General features: G+C 58.0%; 1 protein-coding gene across 1 annotated transcript; it reads left to right on the plus strand.

Moving 5' to 3' along the window:
- Positions 1–2,119: 2,119 nt before the first annotated feature.
- On the plus strand, positions 2,120–15,155 carry LOC100591293 (lymphocyte specific protein 1; the record flags this gene model as incomplete). The annotated part of the gene is given in 9 exon segments (XM_030808815.1): positions 2,120–2,172; positions 7,778–7,914; positions 9,041–9,205; positions 11,144–11,285; positions 11,660–11,749; positions 12,005–12,048; positions 12,220–12,301; positions 14,498–14,632; positions 15,003–15,155. Coding segments are annotated over 9 exon segments (1,001 nt in total), but the record flags the coding sequence as incomplete, so codon positions are not given.
- Positions 15,156–16,456: the final 1,301 nt, after the last annotated feature.

Below are 16,456 nucleotides of genomic sequence, written 5' to 3' on the forward strand. Positions count from 1 at the left end.
GGTGTGGAGACACCACAGCATCCAGCTCCCCACTCCACAGGAACCATTGGGCCCACTGGGGCTGCACTCCTCGGGGAGCAGGAGAAGCAGAAAAATTCAGACCCAGCCAGCCCTCCGCACCCAGGTGCCAATTCCTGTTCTGGACGCCTCCATGCACAGGGTCCTGTCCCCCGTGGGGTCCCAGGGGTGCCTGGCAGCCTCTGAGGCACAGACTCAGAGTGCACAGGCCCAGGAACAGGGGGTGTGGGGGCTCTGCCATGCTCAGGATTCCCACGCAAGCACTGCGTGCCTGCCGCACTCCAGTATGACCAAGAGTGGGTCGCCCTCTGGAGTGTGGAGTCATGGAGAGGAGAACCACTCCTTCCTTGGATGCCAACTCTGCTGACCGCCGCCAGCAGTGCAGCCCCTGATAGCACCGAACTCGCTCCCCCTCCACGGCTAGTCCTGCCCTCAATAGCGCCCCCCACCTCCATCCCCCATGCCGCCAGTAGCGTATACCCAATAGTGCCCTAACCTGTCCTCCTCCATGGGCATTGCCACCCCAGAAAGCGCCCATAACCCACGCTCCCTGCCGTGGGCAGTGCAGCCCTGTACAGTGCTACCAACCAGTACCCCTAATGCAGGCAATGACACCCTGGATAGCACCCCCAACCCACCCCACACTGCGAAAGGTGCAGCCCTGGATAGCCCCTGTCCTACCACTCTGGTCGTGCTGCAGTCTCTATCACCGCCACCGCCAACCACAGTGAGGCAAGTCAGTGGGGCACAGGCTCTAGCACCCAGCAGCCAGGCACGGAGCAGCTCTCGCTGATGACCGGCTCCTACTACTCTGACCACGCTGCTGTCTCCATGGCCATCTTCTTTGACTACAAAGGAATAAAACTAAGTATCAATAAAAAGAGTAATTTTGGAAACAATACAATCACATGGAAGTTAAACACTACCCTCCTGAATAAATGACTAGTGGGTCAATGAAGATACTAAGACAGAAATTCAAAAATTTCATGAAACAAAGGATAATAAAAACACAGTATACCAAAACTTGTTATGCAGAAAGCAGTACAAAGGCAGAGATTTATAGCTATATGTGCCTACCATCCAAACAAAAGAAAAACTTCAAATAAACAACACATCTTAAAGAACTAGTAAAGTAAGAACAAACTAAACCGAAAATAAGAAAATAAATAAGATCGTAGCAGAGATAAAATTGAAATAAAAAACACATAAGATTAAACGAAAAGTTGGTTTTCTGGAAAGCTAAACAAAATTGACAAACTTTTAACCAGGCTAACTAAGAAAAAAGAGACAAGATTCAAATAAATAAAATCAACAGATAAAAAAAAGGAGACATTACAACTAATACTTCAGAAATTCAAAGGATCATAAGTGGCTATTATATGCCAATAAATTGGAAAGCTTAGTAGAAATTGGCAAATTCCTAGATGCATACAGCCAGGGCAGTGCAGCCCCGGTTTGGGCCCCCAAACCGCCCCCCCCGCCCGGTGCAGGCAGCACAGCCCCAGATAGCACACCCAACCAGCCACCCAAGGCGGGCAGTGACGCCTGAGATAGGGCCCCCAACCCGTCCCAGGCCACTCGCAGTGCAGCCTCGATAGCGCACTTACCCCGACGCCTTTCTAAGCTCTGGCTGGCTGCAGTGTCCATCGCTGCCACCAACCGCAAACACGACTGCAAACAGGAAGAATTTTATTCACCGTCGATGCGGCCCCGAATTGTCCCAAAGCGAGGCAGTGCCCCAAGGTCTGTGCTGAGCCGAATGCAGCTCCGCCCTCGCGGTGCCCCGGGCCCAACCGGGTTTGTGCTGAGGAGAACATTGCTCCGCCTTCGCTTTATCTCCAAAGTCTGTGCAGAGGAGAACTGAGCTCCGCCCTTGCGACGCTCTCCGGGTGTGTGCTGAGGAGAACGCAGCTCTGCCCTCGGGAAAGGCACACAGCGCCGGCGCAGGCGCAGAGAGGCCCACAGCGCCGGGGCAGGCGCAGAGAGGCCCACAGCGCCGGGGCAGGCGCAGAGAGGCCCACAGCGCCGGGGCAGGCGCAGAGAGGCCCACAGCGCCGGGCAGGCGCCACGCCGGGCAGGCGCAGAGAGGCCCACGGCCGACGCAGAGAGGCGCACAGACCTCAGGCCCAGGCTCCACTCCCCAGCTGTGAAAGGGTAAGAACTGAGGGTGGCTGAGGCTCGGGGTTGTTCAGGGCGGGGTGGGCTGTGGACCCAGCAGGCCCAGCACCCAGGCCAGGGCTCCAGGGGAGGCCAGGTGTGGCGAAGGCCAAGAAGGGGCCGGGGCTGGTCAGGAAGGGCTCCTGGTGACCAGTGCACTTTGCCTGAGCCAGCGTGGGAAGGAGGTGGGCTGGAAGAGCCCGGGAGGCGCCGGGAGGGGCCTTGGCAGAGCCGACCCCCTCCGTCTGAACCCTGGGTAGGGAGAACCGGCAGGGGAGGCTGCAGAGGAGTGGAGGCTCTTTGGCTTTGGGGGCTCTGAGTAGAAGCATCTAGGGGGTCCCTCAAGAGGCCCCCAAATGCTGCTCCATGGTGAGAAAACAAGGAGAGGCCCTGCAGGGACCCCCCGGGTTACAAAGGGCTGCCACTGTGAGAAGGCAACGCTGCTGGTTGGGGCTGGGCTTTCTACCTCACCAAGCCTCTTCCCACCCAAAGGGCCCAGAGAGGGGCAGCTGCCCCCCAGCGGGCACAGCACCTCCTCCCTGTGTGATGGGGTGGGGCCCACAGTCTCCTTTCTCATGGGCTGCCTGGGCTGACCCTGGGTCCCAGCTCGGCCATGGGGGCTTCGGCATGTAAAGCCCTTGGGGGCAGAGCCTCCCGCCCCCGCCAGCTTCTGGCTGTCTGTGTCGCCCCCAGCACTGGGCTGGTGCCTTGGAGGGAGGCTCCGACCTCCCCCACATCAACCCGCTGAGGAGTTCTGTCTTCCCAGGGTTGTGAGGGAAGCCCGCTCTGCAGGCCGATGTCCAAGTCCAGGCGCCGCCTCCTCCAGGGAGCCTTCCAGACCTGATCTGTGTGGCAGAGGCCCAGAAGGACCTGGGTGTGGGGATCCTAGAGGGAGGCGGGGGACCCAGCGTGAGCAGAGAGGGTCCCAGTACTTCCTCCTGAGTGAGGTTCACCCATCTGGCTCCGGCTGCCCAGAGCCACTCCCTCTAATCGCTCCTGCTCTCTGCCTTCCTGCATTAGCTCTTGCCTACACCCGGCCCAGCAAACTCTTGCTCATCTTTCAGACCCAAGTTCAAGGCCTCCTCCCGCTTCGGGTGGCTCATCACCTGGCCTCCCCAGGCAGAGAGGCTACGGTCCTGCTCACTGGGTCGTCTCTCTCGCCCACTGGCGCGGGACTACAAGGAAAGGGGTTGACCCCCATCCTCCCCCGCCATGTCCAGGAGGGTGCAGACACAACTGGAAGGTGCTAGAGGCCCCGGGGGAGGCTGGGCCAGCACCAGGCATTGGGGGGCAGGTTCCCGTCACTACATCCCAGCCCCAGGCAGACGGCGCGTGTCCCTCCCGCCGCCCCACCTGTCACCCACCTGCTGGCCCCAGGCTGTCTCTGCTCCTGGCTCCCCTCCCAGCTGTGTCCCCAGCTGCCTCTCCAGGGAAGAGTGACAGCTGGCCTGTGCCGCACCCTCGAGCCCCTCCCTGGACTACCCCCTCCCTGGGCCAGGACCCCTGCGTGTGGGCACAACCAAGGGGCCTGCTGATGGAGGCTCATGTGAGCAGTGCCCCAGCTGTGGGTATGGGTGCTGCCAGCTGCCACCGCCTTTGCCCTGGCTTCCCAGATAGACCCCGACCCACACTCCGAAGCCGTATCATGAACGCTGTGGTAGGCGGCTGGCGGGGAGCAGGGTTGCTGTCCCACTACCCTCTGGAAGCCTCAGCCACGAAGGGCCCCTGTGGGCACCTTTTCCCGGCACACGGTGCTGTGTCTCTCCACTCTTGGGCTCTGCAGTGACTTGAGGGGTCAAGTCTATGACCCCAGGGGAGGCTGGGTTCATGAGGGGACCAGAGACCTCAGTGCTGTGCAGGGAGTCCCGAACCACCCTGGTGGAAGGCCCAGCCCAACTCCCCAGGCCTCCTGCCAGCTCCCTGTGGTGTCCAGGAGACCTGTGGTCAGGCCTGGAGGAGAAGCTCCCCCTCCCCTCGACATCTTGCATCCCTTGCTCTTCACCAGAGCCTCCTCACTCCTCAGGACCCCAGAGAGGACTGACCCTCTCCAGCCAACCTCTGGGCTCAGGACAGCCGGGTGGGGCAGCCACAGGAGCTGCCTGCAGGGGGCAGAATTGGGACGGAGACCGAGCCGGACACCCATTTTGGAAGTGTCTGCACTTCCAGGCAGAGGGAGGACGGTGGTAGGTAGCTGGGAGTGCTGGGCCGAGGGTGGGCGTTGTCAGGCCCTCAGTGGGGACTGGGAGGTAGAGGTGGGGGGGTCTGTGGAGGAAGGAGAAGAAGGGCAGTGTCCCGAGTCGGGGGTGGTTGGCAGTGGACGAGGCCGACAGGAACAGACCTGAGCTTGGGGAGCTCCACTCAGAACGAGGCATCGGTCAGGGTTCTGTGCATACTGGTGTTCCTGGCTGGGGGCCAGGCCCCGAGGTGGAGCCTGGGACTGTGAGGGTGCGGGGGTGTGCTGGGGTGGGAGGTGGATGGCGCCCCCCCACCGCCTGGCCCCTTGGGCTGAACCTTGGGCTTCGGAGCCAGAACAGACAAAGGAAATCGCCTAATTGCATTTGCGCAGGAACACCAAATCCCTCCCAGCTGCACGGGGCTGAGCCAGGGCCACGGGTGGAGTCGGCCATCCCAGAGTCCTGACAGCTCTGAGGTGCATGCCAAGGGGCCTGGGCCATTGGCCGGAGGGGGCGTCTTTCCCAGGCCAGAGGCCCCCACCCCACCCGTTTCAGTTCCCAGAACGGAGCTCAGCTGTGGAATAGTGAGGGGGTGAGGCCATGGGGAGGGGGCCCACATGACTCATATCCTGGGGTAGGGGAAAGGGAGGAGATGGAGAAGGGGCCCAGAGGCCTCCGCGTCCTCAGCTCTGCTGGGTCAGAGGCCAAGGGCCGGCGGGGCTTCTCCCCAGCACTGGGTTTTAGGGGAGACACCAGGATATGCTTACTCTGCACCCCCACTCTCTCCCACAGGCCACTAGCCAGGGAGAGCTCAGTCATAGTGATCCTCCAGGGGCCCAGCTCTGCAGAGATGATGTTCCCAGAGTACACACCTGGGCCTCGTGCCAGGGCCGGCACCGCCGTTGTCGGGGCAATGACAAGGCAAACAGTCAACGTTTGCCTCACTAAAGTGAGGCTGCAGCACCCTGAAGGGATCCCTGGAGGGGGACGTGGTCCCCTTGTTCCCAAGCCTGTCTGCACATGCACGTGGATGTCAAGGGTTCCTGTGTGTGAGCACGTGCATACTTGTGTGTGCATGGGGTGCGGGCATGTGTGCCTGTGTGGCCGGAGCGTGGGCTCATGGAGAACGTGTGTGAGTTGGGTGCGCACCTGCGTGTGCCCCAGGCCTAGGGAGTCCCGCGCCCGGCCGCGCTCCATGTGTTGGGCATGAGCTGTGAGCAGAGCGAGGGCCTTTATGGGGCTGTTGGGGCCCAGACTTGTTGCCCTTAGGGGTAGGCCTGAGGAAACGTGTGCACACGAGCTTCTGGGGTATCTGCGCCAATGTGTGCTTCCAAGCCCCGCCTCCCCTATGGCTTGGTGGAGGGGGTCTGTGAAGCTGGAGTGAGGGCCCTGGACCCATCGGAAGCCCAGGTCCAAGGAGGAGCTTGGGCTCCGTCTCATACCCCAGGCCCAGGGACACACACCCCAGCTGAGACCTTGCTCACATGGAGGGGCTGGGACATGGGAACACGGGGAGCAACATGGCCAGGCTTCTCCTCCATGGAAGCCCTCCACCTCCTCAACACTCTGCCCCAGCTCTGCGCCGCCCTCCGTTTGGAGGGGCTGGGGCATGAGTGGGGGCGTGAGTGAGCACGAGGGCCCCTGCACCCCAGGCTCTGCGTCCCCAGGTGGAACGAGGCCCAGCAGCCCCCAGCCACGCGGAGGCCGGCAGAAGCGGGAAGCTGGGCCTCATCTGCCCACATGATGGGAGTCAGGTGTGGGAGTCAGGCCCCCCCTCGGGGGCCTGGAGTTGAAGGCACTTCTGAGGAGCAGGAGAGGCAGGCGGATGCGGGGGGCGGGGTGCACAGGCGGCTGGGTTTGGGTGGCTGGAGTCCCCTGTGGCTTCCGTCAGGGGGAGTGGGCCTTGAACTCGGGCCTGTGGAAGGGCCTGGCTTTTGTCTGAGAGGCTTAGGGGAGACCTAGGAGAGATTAGATCACACGCTGGCAGGGGTGTCTGGCCTGGGGACTGGGGCCCAGTGGGGATCAGGCTGCAGGGTCAGGCAGCGGCCACTGGCCGGGAAGAACTGAGACCCCAGCAGGGAGACCCCAGCCCTGCTCCCTGTTCTGGCCTGGGCTCCCTCCCTGGGTCTGGGATAATAAGCCCTGTAGGAGCATAGAGACCCTGGACCCCCTCAGGCTCTAGGAGGGTGATGGGAGGCAGGGCCCTGACAGCTGAGTCAGTGGTGTCTGCAGGACGTGGACCATCTGAGAGCTGCTGGGCCGGGGCTCTGATGCCCAGGTCCAGGCCAGCCTGCGTCTACCTCTATCCCCGAGGGGGCGTGTGGGACCCCAAGAAGCCATGGTTTCAGGCTCTGAGAGCAGAAGCACTCCCTGAGTTTCCCCATTTTTGAAATGGCTCAATCGGCTGAGTGCGGTGGCTCATCCCTGTAATCCTAGCACTTTGGGAGGCCAAGGCGGGTGGATCACCTGAGGTCGGGAGTTTGGGACCAGCCTGACCAACATGGAGAAACCCTGTCTCTACTAAAAAATACAAAATTAGCTGGGCATCGTGGTGCATGCCTGTAATCCCAGCTACTCAGGAGGCTGAGACAGGAGAATCGCTTGAACCCAGGAGGCGGAGGTTGCCGTGAGCCGAGATCACACCATTACACTCCAGCCTGGACAAGAGCGAAACTCCGTCTCAAACAAACAAAAGAAACAGCTCAGGGAGACTCCGCAGAGGGCTCTGAAATAAGGATGGGGTGGGGTTGGGCGAGCCGACCCTGTAAGGTGCCCCCAGCTATGGGGTTACGCCCAGGCAGGAGCCCACGGGTCTGCAGGGCTTCTGTGAGCCGGGCTGATGGTGGGACAGGAGGTGTCCTGCCTGGACATGCTCAGGCCCTCCTTTCCTCAGCCTTGGACCTCCTGCGGGGTCCCCTTTCCCCAACACTCCCTTCCTTTGGGGTGCAGGAGGGAGCACCCGCAGGTGGGGTGGAGGTGCCTCCTGGTGGTGCTCTGCGGCCAGTCTCCTTGGACTCCAGTATCTTCTTCCTGGGCCCTCCAGGGTCACCTGGGTCTAGGTCCTGGTTCTACTTAGGGAGAGAGGCAGACTGGGAGAGGGGGACAGAGGGTCTTTTGTCCTGTCCTTGAGTTTCTTCAGGCTTGAATGGGCCTTGGAGTCCCACCTTCAATCCCATAGGGCACAGGTGTGCCCAGATCCTCACAGGGTCCCAGGACCCTCTCCTGGGCCAGAGGGCACCTCATGACCATGTGGGCAGCCTCTATTTAAAGATGGACAAGGTGAGGCCTGAGGGCCAGCCTGGGACTGCCTTCGTTGACAGGGCTGCCTGCACCGTGTGGCCCCAGCAAGGCCTGTGTAGATGGGAAGAATGGGTGCAAAACAGCACCTGTGTTGGCTGTGGTGTGACTCCCTCTGTGTCCCCCACCAGGCCCACTGCTCCTGGAGCGTGGAGGACGAGGAGGAGGCCTTCTGCGAGCAATGCCAGCATGAGAGAGACAGGCAGCTTCCGGCCCAGGATGAGGACAGAGGTGGCCTTGTCCCCAAGAGGCCGGAGCAGGAGATACTGTGAGCAGCCCCCTACCGCATGCCTGGGCTCTAGCCCCTATTTGTGTACCCTGGGGCCTGGGCAGAGGGGGAGGTCAAGGGCCTGGGCTTGGGGGTTCCAGTGCAGGATGAGAGCGAGGAAGGGCCCCCAGGAGCAGGCGCGGGAGTGGGTGAGTGCTCCTGGGGTGAGGGTGGCCACAGCCCTGGATAAGGGTCTGCCAATACCTGGCTGCCTCCTGGGTGCTGACCCAGGCTCTGTGCCCGTGCCCTGGCCCTTGCTCGGACCGCCTCTGACCCCAGCCATGCAGCCTGGCCCGAGCCCCCCCCCAGACTCCCCCGCCAGTGACTCACAGAGCCAGGTCCAACTTGGCGGCCAGGCTGGCTTGCTTCCTCCTTGGGCCCAGGAGGCCTCCGCAGCTGGGCGGGGCTGTTTTTCCAATAATGCTTCCCTTCCTCCTGGTCTCTTTTCTTCCATTTTCTCCAAGTCAGCAGCCTTGGGCAGAGTGGGATTCAGCGGTCACCATAGTCAGGCCCTTGGCCACCCCCACCAAGGGCCCCAGCTATCCCGGGGCTCCCCCTGCCACATGGGAGGCCTGAGAAGTCGAGGCTTAGGAGGACCTCATGTAGGGTCCTCATGTGGGGACCAGGGCAGCCCTTGGGTAGCCCCGGGATGATGGGGAAGGCACAGCCCTGCCATAGGGGGCCCCAGACTGATGGGAGAAGCACAGCCCTGCTCTTAGGGAGCCACAGGCTGACGGGGGAGGCCCAGCCCTGCCCTAGCGAGTCCCGGAGTGATGGGGGAGGCACAGCCTTACCCTCAGGGAGCCCCAAACTGATGAGGGAGGCATATCCCTGCCCTCAGGTAGCCCCAGACTGATGGAGGAGGCATAGCCCTGCTGAGCCTCAAGGAATCCTGGACTGATAGAAGAAGCACAGTTCTCAGGCTGCCCCAGAACCGATGGGGGAGGCACAGCCCTGCCCTCAGGGATTCTGACCACAGGAGACACAGCCCAGAGCCAGCTCTGTGGCAGACAGGGTCTCCCACACTTGGAGTCCAGGGCCTGAGTGGGTGCTGTGAGGTGAGTGTGGGCCCTGGGCAGAGGAGGCAGCAGCTGCCCAGTCCTAAGCTCCCTGCTGCTACCCTCAGCCTCAGTCTGAAGCCCTCGGAGGCCCCTGAACTGGATGAGGACGAGGGCTTTGGCAACTGGTCCCAGAGGCCAGAGCAGTGGCAGCAGCACGAGGGGGCTCAGGGTGCCTTGGACAGTGGAGAGCCCCCCCAGTGTAGGAGTCCTGAGGGGGAGCAAGAGGACGGGTGAGTGAGGGCCTCGAGGGCGGGCGCTGGGCAGAGCGGGGCTCCCTCTGGACCTCGAGGGCAGGCGCTGGGCAGAGCGGGGCTCCCTCTGGACCTCGAGGGCAGGCGCTGGGCAGAGCGGGGCTCCCTCTGGACCTCGAGGGCAGGCGCTGGGCAGAGCGGGGCTCCCTCTGGACCTCGAGGGCAGGTGCTGGGCAGAGCGGGGCTCCCTCTGGACCTTGAGGGCAGGCGCTGGGCGGATTGGGGCACAGCAGAGCTCCCTTCAGGCCCTCAACCTGCGCCTGAGCAGCCACCCCATCCTCCCCTTTCCAAGGAGCCCCTGAAATGCCCCCATGGCCAGGAAAGGGGGAGAAAGGAGGGAAGGGAGGAAGAGGGCGAGACAGCATGGTGGCCGGCGAGGGGCCGTGAGGAAACCTCATTCTGGGGCTCCCCAGGGCCCCTGGGCCCTATCCAGGCAGCTGTGAGGCCAGGCTGGGTGCTGCCACATCAGCACACAGCTGCGGCCGCTTCTGTAACGGAGGCTGAGAGTCCGCTGCCGCCCCTTCCTCCCTCGGGGCTGGCAGATCTCCATTCCCACAGAGGGGAGCAGGTATTTCGAGATGTGCACGCCGGAGGGTCGGCCGGGAGGACGCACTTTCCAGATGTGGGGATGTGTGTGCCTGTCTCAACCCCAACAGGCCCGACGGGCTGCTCCCGAGCCCCACCTCACTACCCCTGCTCAGGCTCCTTGCCACTCTGTCATCTGCGGCCATGATGGGGCTGACCCCACCTGCCCTGCAGGGCCCGGGCCATCTGGGACCCCAGCTCTGCCCAGGACCCCCTTGCCTTGAGTGGGAACAGAGTTCATGGCTGGGCTGACAGTTCTCCCTGGTCAGGGTTCTTCCTGGCCCCTCTGAGGCCCTAAACCAGCCTGGAGCTCTAGGGACCGGTGCTGCTGAGCGACACTCCCTTGTCCTCCTACAACCAGGCTCCCACTCCCCAAGAGCCACTGGTCCTGGCCTGGCGCAGTGCCCACCGCCCCCCTCCCCAGGCCTCAGTCTCCCCCTATGCGCTTAGGAGTCAGTGGCCCTGCTTTTCTGAGGTTAGGCAGCTCCCTTCTCCTTGGCCTCAGGCCTAGGCGGGCAAGGCTGCTCCCACCAGCAGGGGGCGCTTTGACTCTTCCGTGGAGCCCAGCTCTGCGGCTGCCACCCCACCCCCTGCACCTGCCTGGCTGCACAGACCTGCTCCTGAATGGCCCCTCTGTGTGGCTGCTGCTGGCTCAGACCCCTGCCCACCTTGGGCGGGTGGGTCTGGGTCTTGGCTGGCACGCATACCCAGGGGCCTGAAATCATGGAAAATTCGAGAATTTCCCATCTTCTCCTCCAGGTTCAGTCCTGCTCAAATGCAGAGCCGCTGGAAGCTGCCAGCTGGCTGGCCTCCCCTCCCCGCAGCCGGCAGCCCCTTGGCCCTGCTCCTCAGTGACCTGGCCCCTACCCCTGCCTAGCCCTCCAAATGACCCAGCCTCCAGTCCCCCAAACACCCAAGGGCCCCCACAGGGAGCAGAACAGGAGTGGTGGCCCCGGCAGCCCGGCCCCACGGGGACCCCGCCAGACCAACTGAGTGGCGAGCAGCTGCCAAGCTGAGGCCCAGGCAGAAAGCTGGGGGGTTGAACCCAGCCTCTGTGCCTGGGGGACCCTCAGTCTGTAGAGCCCTGCCTAGCGGGGACTGGGCAGTTCCCCAAGGGCCTCAGGCCCTGACACAGCGGCCCAAGCAGACTGTGCTGGCTCTGAGGCCACTGGACCTTGTTTCCCAATGGGCTTGGGTCTCAGAACCCTTGGCACTCAAGTAGCCTGACTACCTTCATTTTACAGATGGGGAAACTGAGGCTTGGAAAAAGGAAGGGGTCAACCAAGCAATCCAACGGCCCTAGAACGGCTTTGCCTCCCTTTCCACCCACAGGCCCAGCCTGCATGCCTGCGAAAAGGAGGACAGTGATGAAGTCCACCTGGAGGAATTGAGTCTGAGCAAGGAGGGGCCAGACCCAGAGGACACTGTCCAGGACAACCTGGGGGCCACAGGGGCTGAGGAGGAACAGGAGGAGGTGATGGCTCCACCTCAGAGGGTCTGGGTGTACCCCCACCCCAGGGATGAGCCAGCCTTTGCTGTCTGCACCACTCTGTGGGCCCTGTGGGTCTAGGCCAGAGTGGGTCAGCACCCCACACCCCTAGACCTTGCAGCCCTTCTGGGCCCACATTCTCAGAGAGGGCGAGGCTCAGTGATCCTCTTGCAAGATCTGGAGTCATTTCCCCAGACTCCTTGGTCCCTCCCCACCAGCTCCAAAACGAGCATGTCAGGGCCACAGAGAACCTGGGGCTCAGGGAGGAACAGCATTTTTTCCCACAGGTGCTGGGCAGGGCAGGAGGGGTACAAGCAGGGGGTCACCTGGGATGTCTGTTTTTGTTTTTTTTTTTCTAGCACCAGAAATAGCAGCCCAGGACACCCAGCCCCTTGGTCTTGGAGGGGACCATCGAACAGAGCTCGCCTCCCCTGAGCCCTCCCATCAAAGTAGGTCAAGCTGCAAAGCCTGCCATCTTCTCCCCTCTCCCGGACTCATACCCAAAAGGCCAATCCCACATGCCAGCCACAGGAAGACCAGGCCCAGGCCTGGCTTTTGTCTGCTATCCCCCCATTGCCCGGCGCTCAGCAAACCCCCGTGATATAAGGGTTGGGGGTTGGATTAGTGGATGGAGTAGCTGGGGAGTTGGAGGGTGGGCTTTACCTTAGCTGCCGCAGGCCTGTGTCTCTCTCCACCCTCTGCAGCTCATCGACAGGACCGAGTTCCTAAACCGCTCCATAGAGAAGAGGTCTGTCTGTCTGTCTGCTTTCTGGGCTCAGATCTTAGGTTTCCTCAAGAGGGGGTTGAAGGGAGTCACAGGGTAAAGATCTGGAGACCGAGGGGGCTCTGGGAGAGGCTTGGGCAGGTTGGGAGAAGCTTTGTGGGAGACATGGGGCCTGACACATCTTCTACCCTCCAGTAACAGTGTGAAGAAATCCCAGCCAGACTTGCCCATATCCAAGATTGACCACTGGCTGGAACAATACACCCAGGCCATCGAGGTATGACCTGGCTCCCCTCTGCTGTCAGGTCCCTCCTGCATCCTGGCACCATTCCTTAATCCAACCAACGCCCTTCCATCCAATCAATGCCGCCTTATTCAACCAACACCCTATCCAACCAATGCTTCTCCATCCAATCAGTGCCCCTCTACCCAATCAGTGCCCCTCCATCTAATCAATGTCCCTCCATGTAATCAATGCCCCTCCTTTCAATCAATGCTACTCCATCCAACCAATAATCTCCCATCCTATCAATGCTCCTGCATCCAATTAATGTTCCTTTATACAAGCAATACTCCTGCAACCAATACTCCTCCAATTATTCAGTGTTCCTCCATTCAATCAGTGCCCCCATCGGAACAATACTCCACCATCCAATCAATGCTCTTTCATCCTATCAGTGCTCCTCTATCCAGCCAATATTCCTCCAGTCAATCAATGCCCCTTTATCCAACCAGTACTCCTTAATCCAATCAATGCCCCTCCATCCAATCAAGATTCCTCCATCCATCCAATACTACTCCATCCAATCAGTGCCTCTCCATCTAATCAATGCCCCTCCATCCAATCAACGTCCCTCCCATCCAATCAATTCTCCTCCATCCATCAGTGCTTCTCCATCTGACCAATACCCTCCATCCAACCAATACTCGTCTATCCAATTAATGGCTCACCATGTAACCAATGCCAATCCCACATGCCAGCCCCTCCATTCAATCAGTACCTCTCCATCCAATCATCCAATACTCCTCCATCCAGTCAGTGTCCCTGCATCCAACCAATATTCCTTCATCCACCAACTCCCTTCAATCCAACCAATACACCTTCATCCAATCAATACCCCTATTCATTCAGTGCTCCTCCATTCAGTCAATTCCCCTCCAGCCAACCAAACAACTTCATCCAATCAATGCCCCTCCATCCAATAATGCCTTGCATCCAATCAGTGGCCTTCTGTCAATTTCCCTCCATCCAACCAAAATAGTTTCACCCAATCAATGCCTCTGCTTCCAATCAGTGCCCTTCTATTCAACCAATACTTCTTTATCTAATCAGGACATCTCCATCTAACCAGTATCCTTCCATCCAACCTATACTCCTCTACTGAATCAGTGCCCCTCCATCCACCCAGTGCCCCTCCATCAAACCAATACTCCTCTGCTAAATCAGCGTGCCTCCATCCACCCAGTACCCCTCCCTCCACCCAGTACTCACTTATCCAAGAAGCACTCCTCTATCTTACCAGTATTCCTCCGTCCAATCAGTGCTCTTCTGTTCAATTAATGCCCCTCCATCCATACATTACTCCTTCACCCAATCAGTGCCCTTCTGTTCAACCAATACTTCTGATTTCAATTAATCCCCCTTCAACCAACCAATACTCCTCCATCCAACCAGTACTCCTCCATGCAATCTATGTTCCTCTATCCAACCAACATCCTTCTATCAAACCAATATTCCTCCATCCAATTAATGCCTCTCCATCCAACAAGTACTCCTCCATCCTATCAATGCTCCTGTATCCTATCAATATTCCTCCATCCGAGCAATACTTCCCCATCCAATCAATACTTCATTCACTGCTCCTCCATCCAGTCAATACCTTTCCATCCTACCAGTGCCCTTCCATCCAGCCAATACTCCTTTGCCGATCAATGTCATTGCATGCAATCAGTGCCCCTTCATTGAACCAATATGGCTCTATCCAACCAATACTACTATATTCAATCAATGCTCCTCCATCTAACAAATACTCCCTCATATAATCAGTACTCCTCCATCCAATCAATATTCCTTCATCAACACCTTTCTATACAACCAATACTCCTCCATCTAATCAATGCTCCTCCATCCAACCAATACTCTGCAATTTAACCACTGTCTCTCCATCCATTCAATGTCCCTCCATCCATCCCATGGTCCCCCAGCCCTACCCCCTGAGCAGCATGGAGGCAGACCCACATCTGTCCTGTGCGCCATCATCTCCTTGATGCTCTTCAGGACAGGGAGGTGTCTCACGATTGCATCGAATGGAGGAAGGCACATCTTTCCAGTGATCCCCACTCTAGGGCTTCACTGGGAAAGTGCTCCCAGGGAAAACACAAACACAAAGCAGAGGGTTGCCCAGTGTGACCCTCTGATGTCACCACGGTGGCTGTCCACTAAGGTAACCCTGATGCTTTTCCTCCTCTGCAGACCACTGGCTGGACCCCCAAGCTAGCCCACCAGGCTTCCATAGAGCTGCCCAGCATGGCCGTGGCCAGTACCGAGAGTCGGTGGGAGACGGGTAAGGTACAGGCTCAGTCTGTGGCCAAGACTCCATCCTGCAAGGTAAGGTCCCCTCCAGAGGCAAGGCTGGGCTGCAGAGCCAGCACCTGGGAGTTTAGTAGCAGGCCAGGTTTCCTTGTTAAGACAAGTGTGGGACTGTCCAGGATGAATGTGGACAGACAGAACCCTGAGGTATCGCCATAGGGTTGGGTTCACCCTTGCTGGTGTAGAAGGCTGTGTTGTCCGAGTGGAGGTGGGTGGCACCTTTATTCCTTTCCCTGCCTCTTCCACTGGGATTGCACAGAAAAAGTTTTGGTAGGCAGATCCCAGGCCCCCTGGCCAGGTAAGGCAAGGCAGGAGAGAAGGGCCCAGGGCTTCTACTCCCCGAGATCCAGGGGTCTGCCCTTGTGACATACCCTTCTGCTGCCCCCAGGATATTGTGGCTGGAGACATGACCAAGAAAAGCCTCTGGGAGCAGAAGGGAGGCTCCAAGACCTCATCAACAATTAAGGTAGAGCCTAAATGTGGTTGGTGCAGGCAGGAAATATTAACTCATTTCATTGTCACACAAAAACAGAAGACATAAAACGGTTAAAATAGGCCAGGCACAGTGGCTCACACCTGTAATCCCAGCACTTTGGGAGGCCAAGGCAGGCGGATCTCGAGGTCAGGAGATCGAGACCATCCTGGCCAACATGGTGAAACCCCATCTATACTAAAAATACAAAAAAAAATTAGCCCAGTGTAGGGGCACCTACCTGTAATTCCAGCTACCGGGAGGCTGAGGCAGGAGAATCACTTGAACCAGCAAGTTGGAGGTTGCAGTGAGCCGAGCTCGCACACTGCATTCCAGCCTGGCAACAGAAGGAGACTGAGTCTCAAAGAACAAACAAACAAACAAACAAAGAAAAACAAAACAACTTGACACACTTAGAAAATGAAGGTTTGTGCTATTGGTTTTCTTTTATTTTAGAAAAATAAAGCATTGTTTAAATATTTCTTACAAGTACAAATATAATTTAAATTTAATGTTCAAAGGTATCTGTAATTAAATTTCATTCAGTAGACATATATTATGTCTAATAGAGAACTTGCTAAGTAAGATATAAAGGATGATTACATGAAAAATCACAAAATTGTCAGTAAGAGTCTTAAAAGTCAGTGATAGGACAGTAGTTAAAAGATATCAAGTAGTTATTTATTCTTAAACATTAAACAGGATATTAATAGTTTTAATAATCTTGAAGTTTGACAACACTGTAAAAACATTACAGACCACTTTTATTTATGAAAATACATGCAAATAGCAAACAGCAGTTGGGCTTAAGGCTGCTACTTACTTACCCAGTAAGTGACAAAGCTGGAATTCAAACCGGGTTTGAGCTATACCAGTACTACCCTTGAAAAGATTTCCTTACACTCAGCTTTCCTTTATTTCTTAAACTCATTGTTTTTTTTAATTGAGACAGAATCTTGCTCTATTGCCCAGGTGGGAGTGCAGTGACATGATCTTGGCTCGCTGCAACCTCTGCCTCCCAGATTCAAGGAATTCTCATGCCTCAGCCTCCCAAGTAGCTGTGATTACTGGTGTGCGTCACCACACCTGGCTAATTTTTGTGCTTTTAGCAGAGGTGGTGTTTTACCATGTCAGCCAGGCTGATCTTGAACTCCTGACCTCAGGTGATCCGCCCGCCTCAGCCTCCCAAAATGCTGATATTAGTAGTGTGAGCCACCACGCCTGACCAATTTCTTAAACTTTTGATTATACTAAATATGTTCCTTCTGCATGATAACACTGTCTTTCCTTTTATAAAATTAATCTCTTAAAATACTTTAAAATTCAAAGTACACTTTTTAGATTCTTTAAAATACTCATTGCCATGTTCA

The sequence above is a fragment of the Nomascus leucogenys genome, unplaced genomic scaffold (genome assembly GCF_006542625.1).
Source record: "Nomascus leucogenys isolate Asia unplaced genomic scaffold, Asia_NLE_v1 001393F_38768_qpd_obj, whole genome shotgun sequence".
Taxonomy (NCBI): Eukaryota; Metazoa; Chordata; class Mammalia; order Primates; family Hylobatidae; genus Nomascus; species Nomascus leucogenys.